The sequence below is a fragment of the Dichomitus squalens genome (assembly GCF_000275845.1).
Source record: "Dichomitus squalens LYAD-421 SS1 unplaced genomic scaffold DICSQscaffold_17, whole genome shotgun sequence".
Taxonomy (NCBI): Eukaryota; Fungi; Basidiomycota; class Agaricomycetes; order Polyporales; family Polyporaceae; genus Dichomitus; species Dichomitus squalens.
The window spans coordinates 201,112-213,073 of NW_006766899.1; the positions used below are offsets into that span (position 1 = coordinate 201,112).

At 54.6% G+C, this 11,962-nt stretch overlaps 3 protein-coding genes across 3 annotated transcripts; all 3 read left to right on the forward strand.

Moving 5' to 3' along the window:
* Positions 1–1,806: 1,806 nt before the first annotated feature.
* DICSQDRAFT_61999 (uncharacterized protein) lies at positions 1,807–3,980 on the forward strand (the record flags this gene model as incomplete). Its single annotated transcript, XM_007366307.1, has 11 exons — positions 1,807–2,041; positions 2,105–2,218; positions 2,270–2,381; positions 2,439–2,483; positions 2,540–2,568; positions 2,626–2,749; positions 2,805–2,969; positions 3,017–3,209; positions 3,286–3,568; positions 3,631–3,746; positions 3,804–3,980. The coding sequence occupies 11 exons, from the start codon at positions 1,807–1,809 to the stop codon at positions 3,978–3,980; spliced, it is 1,593 nt and encodes a 530-aa protein (XP_007366369.1).
* A 1,954-nt stretch (positions 3,981–5,934) lies between these two features.
* DICSQDRAFT_181080 (uncharacterized protein) lies at positions 5,935–7,162 on the forward strand (the record flags this gene model as incomplete). Its single annotated transcript, XM_007366308.1, has 5 exons — positions 5,935–6,153; positions 6,214–6,263; positions 6,320–6,678; positions 6,737–6,852; positions 6,912–7,162. The coding sequence occupies 5 exons, from the start codon at positions 5,935–5,937 to the stop codon at positions 7,017–7,019; spliced, it is 852 nt and encodes a 283-aa protein (XP_007366370.1). The 3' UTR covers positions 7,020–7,162.
* Positions 7,163–8,317: 1,155 nt separating this feature from the next.
* Positions 8,318–11,150, forward strand: DICSQDRAFT_127437 (uncharacterized protein; the record flags this gene model as incomplete). The annotated part of the gene is made up of 13 exons (XM_007366309.1): positions 8,318–8,373; positions 8,433–8,620; positions 8,674–8,766; positions 8,819–8,930; positions 8,982–9,026; positions 9,102–9,130; positions 9,185–9,305; positions 9,370–9,546; positions 9,606–9,969; positions 10,033–10,082; positions 10,155–10,768; positions 10,828–10,943; positions 11,019–11,150. The coding sequence occupies 13 exons, from the start codon at positions 8,318–8,320 to the stop codon at positions 11,148–11,150; spliced, it is 2,097 nt and encodes a 698-aa protein (XP_007366371.1).
* Positions 11,151–11,962: the final 812 nt, after the last annotated feature.

Genomic DNA, 11,962 nt, shown 5'->3' on the forward strand with positions numbered 1-11,962 from the left:
CCGGAGAGTGGATGGAGACATCGGGAGAGCGTTATAGACTCGTTGCTCGAGAATAATCGTACATAATGCGCCCAAATCCGAACCAGATTCGGCACGACATACATACGGTTCACCTGGGGTTGCCGCTGTAAGCCTGATGGCAATTGGACCCAAAACCTTGCGGGACGACTCCGCGTCTCGAGTTATAGAGCTCTCTAGATTTCGAATCGTCAAGTTTTCGCGGCGCTCCTTAGTCCCAGCTCGCGACCCTCATGTGGTCATGTTGCACCCGCCGCCTGCCCCCCTCTGCTTGCTGTGCTACAGGCGCTTGAGCTGACCTTGAATCCAGGTAGGCAGGCGCCCGTTAAGCGCGCGAGGAAATGAGCGAGCGACAAGAATTGAACACGCCTAATACGTGGTTACGCAGCCTGCTACGTAGCCAGTTGCGTACAATTGTAAACACTCTGGAGCCTCCTGCCACCTTCGATCCCTCACAATTTCGCATTGCTTACAACTAAATGCATTCAATGTTGTTGCCAAGCGCGAGGCAGCCTGAGACCCCTGAGACTATGCTGCCTGACACGCTCGAAGGACAGCGACATATGTTGGTTCTCGCTCGTGGCCCAGGATTCCTTGCAATCCGATTGCTCAGTGGTGGTCCCTTCTTGAGCAGAGTACGCCTTGCCACAAGACGATGCAAGAGGCATGCCAGTGATCTGTAGTTCGATGGGGATAATGACCGCCTCGTTCTTCACCGCAGCGTTGTGGGATTACCGGGCATGTTGATGATGCATGTGCGACAAAGGACAGCGCCTCAACACACGGACGATGCATTCGGGCCGAGACGATTGATGCATTCCCAACAGGCGCATCCAGGGGCCCTCCGGATCGCCCATGTTTGCTGATCGCACCGAAGCTCTTCATAGCACGGGCTCCCGCCGACCAGATAGAGGCGGTCTCACTTACGGCGTACTGGCCGGCTCAACGTTCACTGAGGGTTTCATGCCAGCGGGTTCGGATCCATAGTACTAGTCTATAACGCAGCGCTAATTCCGAAAGGTGGAAGGCGATTACTCACCGTCGCTTCCGACGTTCCTGGTAACTACAAGAACGCACTACCTTGCGTAGCAGACCTTGTCATCGAGCGAGCTCTGGTTTGCGCTGAAGGTATCCCCAATTCTTCGGAGGGTCTCGCGATGCGATCCAATCGTGCGGGCGTCTCGCGGAACGGCTTGTCTTGGCACGGTGAGGCGGGGCGACTGCGTGGCTTTCGCTCCTTGACCACGACCTCCGGACGCCCAGGAGCATCTCGCAGTCCGCAATGTCTCTTTTACGCGACGCGCTCCTTTACCGATCGCCGACAACGACTTGCGCCAGCAAGAGCGCAGTTCAGCCGGTCCAGAGGCCTTCATACAAATAGCTGCGGTTCGCGCATTGTCGCGAGTGCCCTATCAGCACGGTCGTCGCTCGGTCTTGGCCCCCTCGTCTAGCTTGTTGCCTTACTTGCTGATCTTTTGCTTGGCATTCGACCCTTCGGGAACACCGGTCGTGGGGTGCTGTCGTTCATATCAACGCCTGGGGGGACCTCGGTAATCGCTCCATAACTCCTGTGCTGTTCCCCACGCGTCTCTGGCAAGTCTTTCTCTCCGCACACCTCGCGTTTCCGTCGCTCTCTTTCTCTCTCCCCTCTCGCCACCCATGTCGAGCCCAGCTCTTCCAAGTCTCACTCCCGATATCGAGAAAGCTAACGGTCAATCTCCGAACAGGGTCATGACAGACCAGGAGCGCGGGTATGCACGGATTCCGGACGTTCATGACGACATGGAGATGCAGTACTTACACCCGAAATATAGCGCCGACGCCGCTCGAGGTCACGAATACGGCTCTGGTCCTCATCCTGGAGCAGCTCCTCCGGTTGAGCAGAGCCACAGTCATGGATCGTACGGCGCAGCATACGATTACGCGTCGGATAGGGCGCAGGAGTTCTGGGACCGGCTACGAGGCAAGGGTCGGCGGAAGATTGGGTGGGGCGAGAGTCTGAAGAACATCGTTCTCTCCTCTTGTGAGTGCCATCTGCTTCCGTGCGTGGTAACGTGACTAGACATCCACGTCGCGTGTCGCGCAGGGCTTAACTGTCTCTTCCTTGCCATCCCTTTCGCGTGGGCGTCACATTGGGTGACGAAGAAGAACGCCGAAGGAGAGCGTGAGCCTCTATGGGGACAAGACGTGACTTTCATCTGTGAGTGTGCATCTTCGCATGTTACTGGTGTGATCTCAAGACGCGCGATAGTGTGTTTCCTCGCTATCATTCCTCTGGAAGGAATATTTGACTGGGGTGGCGAGCAGATGGCCTTGTACCTTGGAAAGGACCTCGGGGACCTCGTGGTCGTCACTCTGAACAAGTGAGCATCTGCCGCCAGGACCTGTGTATAGATGTTGAAATGCCTGGCTGCCCGCAGTGCTGTGGAGGCGGCGTTAGCGATAGTGCTCCTCATCAAATGCGAGTGAGTGAGATGTTGGTGTATCTGCAAGGCTGAGACGTTCTGAACTTCGTGGCTAGGCTTCGTCTCCTTCAGGCAACGATCGCAGGTGGGCACCATAGTTCTGGCAGTCTTGCTGAACGGTGTCGACTCAGTACCCACTCAGGCGTGGTTCTTCTGCATCTGCTGCTCATCCCGGGCGTCGCTTTCCTTGTCGGCGGCACTGAAGTTCGCCACCAAACACTCCATCCACACCAGACTGATATGAACCACTCGTTGCTGATGATTGGGTACGAGTTCCTCACGTCTTGGCTATGCTCAGGGCAATGTCAACCTTTCTGTCAGCGTCCTCGCAACACTCCTTCCCACTGCGTTCTTCGCTGCTCTCGACCGAGGTGCGAACTCAGTTGCCCAAGGCGCCACTGACGTATCGACTGCGCTTGTAAACGACAACATCCGCGACGAGATCCTCCGCATCAGCCGTGGTATCTCTGTCGCTCTCCTCGTTGTGTAAGTGGAGCCTCGTTGTTCCGGCAATTGGGCTCAAAAATATGTAGTTATGTCGCCTCGCGCATCTATATGCACAATCCACCAGGCGAGAACAATGCACTGACCGTCCCGCACGACGCACCCCCAGAACTCAAACATGCGGAGCAACACCTGCGTGAAGAAGAGCCCCTCACAAACCCGTGGGCGTGCATCATCCTTCTGCTCGTCACTGTCGCGGTGATGTCTGTCACTGCGGAGATGGTCCGTCTCTCTTCACAACTCGGTTCCTACTTGTCTGCCAGTGGCTCATGCATGCATGCCTCGTTGTCCGTGACAGCTTGTCGAGAGCATTGAACACGTGCGGGAAACAAGTGGTATTCGGGAGGAGTGGTTTGGGCTCATCCTTCTGCCGTTCGTTTCATTTTCTGCGGACGGCGCGGTCGCAGCCATCTTCTTCTGCCAGGCGGTGTATGATCGGATCGCGAACAAGGAAGTCCAGGTGCCTTCGATGCTTGCGCGGGGCCGAGCAATCGACCTGTCCATCCAGTTCACGCTGTGGTGGATGCCGTTCCTCGTACTCTTGGGCTGGTGGACGTCGAAGCCTATGCATCTCCTCTTTGGTATACAGTCTTCATTTCCGACGCGCATCACTCACTGACATCTGTCTATTGCTTTTGCGAAGATTACTTCGAGGTTGCATTGCTCCTCGGCTCGTGCTTCCTCGTCAACTACATCACCGCAGACGCGAAGACGAACTGGGTGGAGGGTCTCATCATGGTCGCCTTCTACATCATGATTGTGCGTGTTGTTCATACATGGACCCTGCTTCGCCTCGCTGATGGCGCGGTGCTCCAGGCTCTGACAGCGTGGTACTACCCGGGACAGCCCTCCGCAGAGTTCATGCTCGCATGTACGGAGACCGTAGCGGAAGCCGTATCTTCTGGAGGGTCGGAGGCAACCTCGGAACTCGCCGCTGAGGCCGCCAAAGACGCCCTGCTCGTCACCCATACCTGGCGTAGTCTCCTGGCATAAGATCCTTATTCTTTCACGCTATCTGATACACTGCACGCGGACTAATAGGATCCCATTGGGCTCCTTCCGGTTACATACTCTGTTGTATACTGTCGTCGCTAACGATGCTTTTATCACTAACTTTAACGCAGCCCGATAACCATCACGTATTGACATTCACGAAAGAGAGCCTTTACTTGTATGCACGTCCCAGGAAGGCCGGATATGCCATCGGTGTGATGACAGTCCTCCAGATGCGCATAATGATACAGGTAATCTACGCGACACTCGGTGCTGAAGCCATTCTTACAGGGCCACCTGGTGGCCGCCACACTCATAGGCTTCTGCTCGGTACCCTTCCCCACCACGGAATCTCTCTATAAAGTGCGGCGCTAAAGTACACCACTATTCCTAGTACGGAGGACCAGGTTTGGTGACTGAACGCCTCATGGTTCCGACGCGTCTCAAATCGAAGAAGGGCGCACATCCAACCCTTCCGGAGACCCTCTTGTCCGAACTCGTCCCAGCTAGTAAAGTATGCCTCTGGTGGCCTGACGCCCAATCCGGAGAGTAGTCATGGTAGGATTTAGCTCGGTGCGCGGGTGCACAGCAGCGCGCACGGTAGCCTTCCCATCGCGACAGCGCTTGCACCTTGCACCTTCCTCGTGTAGAAAGACTCTTCAAACCTCTCAAGCTTCAAAAAGCATTGACAGGCAACCCCCGTAACTTGTGTCTGCGTTGTCGCGCTTCGCTTGCCAGTCTCACTTGTCATTCTTATTGCCATTTCATGTCGCAATTCGTCCAAGAAGGCCACACCCCGCAGAAGTATCAATTGCCCTCGGCCGTAAAGGCTGTATTCGGTTGCGTCAAGGTAAGTTGTCAAGGAAAGAAGTGTAAGTAGTTCTCCATTATGGTACAGACTAAGGTGAACACCTCATCTGCTGCCAGGGTGCTGGATTCCCCTTACGACTATTCTACTGGCGCTCGCATGGACCGCGCATTTCAATGTTCAGAGGTTTGGCCACGGACCTACGTTCTGCCGTGAGTTTTTTTATACTTCACACTATGTCCCACTAAGCATTTCTATCTGGATCTTCGTAGTATGCTTTCTTGCCCTGCTACCTCTTCATGAAGCGTTCGACTGGGTCGGAGACGAATTGGGTCGACACTTTCGGAACAGGGATTTGAAAGATCTCCTTGTAATTACTCTGAGCAAGTATGTCATTTCGTCTCACCATGATTGCTGTTTTGACAAACGCTTACATAGCATTAGTGCCATAGAAGCCGCACTGGCTGTAATTCTGCTGTTCAAGTGCCAGTACGCTTCCCGGCTAGTTTATTCCTAGACCTCCTGAGCTAAAACTCCCGGTCAGCTTACGGCTTCTGCAGTCTACTCTTATAGGTGAAGCAGCCTATAGCCGTCTTTCAGCTCACCTATGTCACTGATGACTGCCCCACAATAGGTGTCATGCTTCTGAACTTGCTCCTCGTACCTGGCACAGCGTTCTTCATTCGAGGCGCGCAACTTTTCTTCAGCCCGAAGACCGCGCCCAAAAAGGAAGGTCCCCAACTTGAAATGCCCGAGCAGAAACTTCATCAGTATTCAAGCCTGAATCATTCCCTCTCGATGGTCGGGTGCGCGGTCTGCAATTTCCGTATCTATGATTTAGTACTGAGTATGTCGCCATCGTACCAGTGTCCTGGCGATAGCAGTGCCCACCCTTTTTTTCACTGCACTGGACAGTGCAGACGTGACACTAGAAGGCATGGACTCGTCTGGACTTCCGCCTTCCTTCCTACCGCTCGTGAGCGACGCAGAACGATGGAAAATACTGTGCATGAGTAGGGGCATTTCAATCATGCTTCTCGTGATGTTTGTCTTCAAGTACCTTTCCCTAACATGTGCCCGCGTTATTGAACATTTCCGATCAGATACGTTGTATCCTGCGTATTCCGTCATGGATCCGGGACGCTCATGTGCGGGTGCCTCAGGAGCAGCGTGGGAGCTCAGAACGACGAGGTGGGAACTCAGATCGACGACTTGGAGGTGGAAACCCAGAACGACGACTCGAAGCTGGGAACTCAGACCGGGAAGGATGGCCCGGACGAACCCAGTCACGAGAACTGTCCTCACTGGGTCCATGCTGGGATCATAGTTGTTGCAATGGCCTTTATGGGCGTGACAGCTGAATTTGTGAGTACTCTATGGCGCTCGGGACATCGTTTTAGTTGTCCGCTTACGCCCTGATGATAGCTGGTTTCCACCGCCGAAGAGATCCTGGAAGTGACTGACATCCAAACCGAGTACGTTCACGTCCACAGTCTACTTCGGTCAGCTTTCACCCAGACTAGCGACATAGGTGGTTCGGCCTCATCCTGCTCCCATTGGTCTCTTTCTCTGCGGATGGGACGGCCGAAATCTGGAGGTTCATTGTCGATATCTGGAGATATAGACATCCACATCCGCCGGCGAAGGAGCAAGCCGCAAACTCGGAGCAGCAAGCAGAAAATCCGGAGGGGCAAGCCCCAAACCCCAGCTCGAAGGATCCTGAGAAGGGGAAGGTCGAACGGAAGAAACCTTCGTGGGATGACCCTTCGCGTATTTCAAAGCTCGCGCACGGACGTCCTATCGACTTGAGCATCCAATTTGGCCTTGGGTGGATGCCACTGCTGGTGTTGCTGGGATGGTTTTCCGGAAAGCCGATGCATCTCCTATTCGGTGAGTCTGAACCCGTCTCGTTAGTATGCGCTGGGCTTATCCGGAGCGCACCTTCCAGACTACTTTGAGGTGGGGGTGCTATTTGGGGCCTGTCTGTTGATGAACTACGTCACCATCGACGCGAAGACGAACATGTCTGAGGGGGTGACGATGGTATCCTTCTACGTGATGATTGTACGCCCAATAATTCCTCATTCCTGCAAGCAGCAGTTGATCGAAAGGGATCCGTATAGGCCGCAGCAGCATGGTGGTACCCGGGACAACCGCACGTTGCGGAAATGCTGGCTTGTCCATTCAACGTCGCCACCGCGGTCGCACATAGCACTAATGTGACAAGCTGAATTCTAGTAGATCCAATCGGAGCCGGGCCTATGTATATCACGCACTGGTAGAGTCGTGTCGAATGGGGATGCAAGTGAAGATGAGACATCGGATCTTTGCGCCTGTAGCTTCGCACAACTTGCTATGTAAATTATGTACTCCCGCCATGGACCGTTCGGGCCGGCTGGGGTGTCCCGGGTCCGAGCTACAAGTCGTACTAGAAGCTAGCGCTGAACTGTGCTTTGCTATCAACATCGGTGACCTCGGCGACTATGTAGTCGGCTTTGCTCTCTGCTCGACGAATATTTCTTGCGACTCTAGGATCTCGGCTCCAGCTCTCGGTTCACTTTGGCATTCAGGTCTCCTTCGGTCGACGCTCGGCGTATCCATAGAGCTCTTTTCGGACTGGATAACCGACCTATTGCCCCGGACTCCTTTGTTCAAGTTTGTTTCTCGCTGTACCAACATGCCCGCTAAAGGAGAGAGATAGAGACACGGCTCTCTACACGCTGTATGTTTGCGAACGGGCTCCTGTGATGTTCCATAACGTGTCGACTGCATCATGTTCGCCGCATGTCGCCTACTTGCCTGAAGACATGATAGGGACGAGACTGCCACCGAGGGACATATAACTATAACCGTATTGCGTCGAGACAAACACCTCAGGGACGTGGTATCTATCCACGATATTGCGTCGGAGGTCTCAATGAGCGGATTCGCGCTGCAGCAACGTTGGTGTGGTGAGTCTGTAGTCTGACAGAGAAGCTGTCTCCGGCATCATCCGTGCGCTTTTCTTTCCGAGAGCCTTTCAATTGGCATCTCCGTGCAGGACAGTTTCTGCATGACCTAGACCCTTTTCAAACTTACTGAGCTCTCGCTCTCTGAATGACTTTGATCCCTTTGGATGCCGGAATACCATGAGAATAACGCATATTCTACATATGATGTCGCCTCATCTAGTCCGAGGGATCCGCCCCGAGCGGGCTTACTGTAGGCTTCCATTCAAGATGCTCGACACGCCGACCGCGTCCGTCGCAAAGCGCTGCACTAGTGCACCCTCGTGAGAGCCGTCCCGGACATCTATCCCATCTGTACTGCCAATGTGGTAAGCGGCTATCTATTCCTGATATTGCCTCGACAAGTCGCCGTCGCATATGTCAGTTCTGAAGTCGCCCCCTCATCGCCGGAGCGCGCAATACAGTTTAATCATCGATCCTTCGTGCCAGTCCGATATACATGCCTCCCCCATGGCGCAAATGTGCTCGTCAACCTCTTATCATACCCAAGCCCACCTCCTCTCGCTCGCGCAGATCTCGCCATGTCTCAGCACGCCGACCGCGACGTCGAAGCCGCGAGGGGGAGCTCCCAACAAGGGTGAGTCTCACCGTGTGTTCATGTTTTTGTCAGAGTTATATAATTGTTTGCTTTTCTAGCCCTCCCGATCGCACTGTGGACGACCCCAATGATGTGTCCCAGGAGAACATATTCGAGGACATTGAAGAAATTGCGGAGAAGGGGATGAAGTTCGTGCTCATGCCGGTCTGGGCGCGAATGAAGCCCGAGGACATGCCCACATATCCCACGTGGGAAGAGAGCCTGCACGACATGTTCGTGAAGTGTTGTGAGTTCTTTCCTTTGCTTGCAACGGCCGGAGGGGGAGACTGTCTGGACCAGGGTACAACATCCCTTTCGTCGTGGTTCCGCTCGCGCTCGCCTGGGCCTCGCATTTCGACTCGGAGAAATGGGGCAACAACACTACATTCGTTCGTGAGTATCATTGCGGCAACCGAAGATGATCAATTCTAGACTCTGCAAACAGTTTGCTTCATCGCCATGATCCCACTACAGAAGATCTTCGACTGGGGCGGAGACGAAATCGGTTTGTTCCTCGGAAACGAGCCACGGGATCTCTTGGTCATCACACTGAGCAAGTAAGTCTTCAGACTCTAGACCCGTTGTGTATCTGACCCACCATCTTCTAGTGCTATTGAGGCGGCATTAGCTATTATCCTGCTCTTCAGGTGCCAGTGCGTATCTCAGTAGCTACCCTCATTTACGACGCCTCATCCTCATCCTCATCCTCATCGGCGCTGTCATACTAGGCTAAGGCTACTGCAATCAACAGTGATCGGTACGTGTCGAGCATAGTCATTCCAAGTACAACATATGTACTTGTCATCTATAGGCGTCGTCCTTCTCCATCTCCTCCTTATCCCTGGAGTCGCTTTCTTTATCCAAGGTGCCCAGATCTATGAGCAACGGCTCCATCAATTCTCAAACCTGAACCACTCTCTGCTCATGATCGGGTTCGTTCTCCAAGTCTCATATATGTCTATCTTGTGTCTTACTCATGATGAACGAATACAACAGAGTCCTTGGAATTCTGGTGCCAACTGTATTCTTTGCTGCGTTGGACCGCGGGTCCGTTGCTGCGGGGAGCGGCGACCAGTCTGGGTTGCCAGCGCCCTTCGTACCTTTGGTCAGTGACGCAGTGCGCCGCGACATTGTCCAAATGAGTCGCGGAATCGCCGTCATGCTCCTTCTTATGTGCGTTGTCTTGATCATTCCTTCGCGCGACTCTCCATCACTTATCATGTGCATACCAGTTACATCACTGGATGCCTCTACCGTCATAATGTCTTGCCTCTCCCTGGTCATCCTGAACCCGTTCCACCTCCTGCCCGAGCCAACACGCTCAACAATGCTCTGCAGACTGGCATCAACGATGGGCATCATCAGAGTATGCCAAGTACCGGCATCGTGAACTCGATTTCGTCGCCACCGCGCACAGTGCGCTCGATCTCCAGCGGCACTTTGAGTCATTTGCGCACACCGACAAACTCATCCTTTCCCCCGGCTCAATTGAACAACTGTGGGAAGGCGCCTCCCCCGAAAAGCGAGGTGAATCCGTGGGTGTGCGTCGTGCTCGTCATCGTCGCGGTAGCGTTCATGGGTGTTACAGCCGAGTTTGTAAGTCTCCTTGCTCAGTTTCCCGCTCTCGATTTGGCTGATTACGGAGCCCCACTCGCGAAGCTCGTCTCAAGCATAGAGACCCTCCTCGAGACGAGTGACATCCAGACAGAGTTCGTCTGTCGTTCCCCTATCATGCGTCGCTCTGTCTGATGTCCCGTCGATCCACTTGCCCTCGTGCACAGATGGTTCGGGCTCGTCCTCCTCCCTATCGTCTCTTTCTCTGCAGACGGCGCGGTTGTTGTCTGGAACTTCTCCATTGCGCTCTGTCGATACGCCGTCCGCCGCATACGATCGCGCAGGGCGAGGAAGGCCTCGTCCGCTGAGACTAGCACGGATACACAAGCGCCAAGGGAACAGAAGACCGTACCCACGCAACGTGTCTTGCAGGACGCTCCACACATTGACTACGTCGATGAGCCCGCAGAGATCGAGTCCCATCATGAGCCACCAACCTACGGCCCGCGTCCTTCCCAGTCCACTTCGACTCTTCGCACAGCAAAGAGCCGGGAGGTGGCTTCCTCTGACCCGAACCCGAACCCGAGCGCAGCCAAGGCCAACCCTAGGGTCCGCCGCCGCCCCACAACCGGATCTAACAGGCAAGCTGGCTGGAACGCAGGGAATGAGCCAAAGGAGCAGGTAGAGCAAGACAGCTCAGAAGACGTACTCGAGCTCCCCTGGGTCTCCGAGTTCGCGCACGGGCGGCCGATCGACCTCAGCATCCAGTTCACGCTCTGGTGGACACCTTTCCTCGTCCTCCTCGGATGGTGGACCGGGCGCCCGATGCATCTCCTCTTTGGTACGTCTGCTCATCCTCCTCTGGATGATCTTACGAGTTAACCTGGCTACCACCAACAGACTACTTTGAGGTGGGCATGCTGCTGGGGGCATGCTTCCTCGTCAACTACGTGACGGTGGACGAGAAGACGAACATGTCCGAGGGACTGACGATGATATCCTTCTATGCCATGATCGTGAGTGCCATTCCTTCCCCGTCAATTCTGTTCTCTGCATTCGGCGTCGGCGTCAGTAGCTGACGAGTGATACAGGCGACAGCGGCGTGGTTTTATCCAGGCCAACCACAAGTCGCGTTCATGCTCAACTGCCCGGGAACCGTGGCGGAGGCTGTGGCCCAAGGCGCGGAAGGAACAGGGCAGAATTTGGTGAAGATACTGATATGATCCCCTCCACACTCATCATCGCACGCGTAAATGTGCTCTAAATCTATCAATATCACCATAATCAATGTACTTGTTCTGAAGTTAAGTTATGTAAGCAAAGTGGCCGAAACCGTCCGCGAGCTCTTGGACGTCTCCAGATCGGTGTGCAACCTCTCGCTCAACTCTAAGTACATCGACTGTCCCTTTTCGCCCCAAGGCGCCCCTCCTGGATCACCCTCGGTCTTCTGTTTTGTCGTCTGATCACTCCTGCTTTTGACCCGTAGTCCACTGTATTAACGGGGTTACGAGCCGACTACGGTAGGATCTAATGTAATCAGTGCCTCAGTGGGGAAAAGACTGAGGCACTGGTCGACACGAACGTCGGTATAAGTGAGCGACGGGGAGCGCCCGCGACTGATGGTGGCGGGCGATAAGCTCGCCATGTGGGCGCAGGCGCTCAGGTACGAAACCCAACGTTCTCGAGACTTCGTCGGCGCTTGCACGCCAACACTCCCCCTCAAGCCTGACGAAGGCCGAGAGCGAAAGCGAGCATCTTGACCCGGGGACGAGGGAGCGCCTTCGTGAGCAAGTCGGCCACCATCTCGTTGGTTGGACAGTAGCGGAGGATCATACTACGTTGCACAACAAGCTCGCGAATGTGGTGATAGCGAATGTCGATATGCTTCGTGCGAGCGTGGAAGATGTCGGGATTGTCGACGAGCTTGAGAGCGCTCTGGTTGTCGCAGAGGAGAAGGGTCGGGGCCGCTAATGGAGCAGTGAGCTCTGATAGGAGGTTGCGGAGCCAGACGGCTTCACGAGACGAATCGGAACGG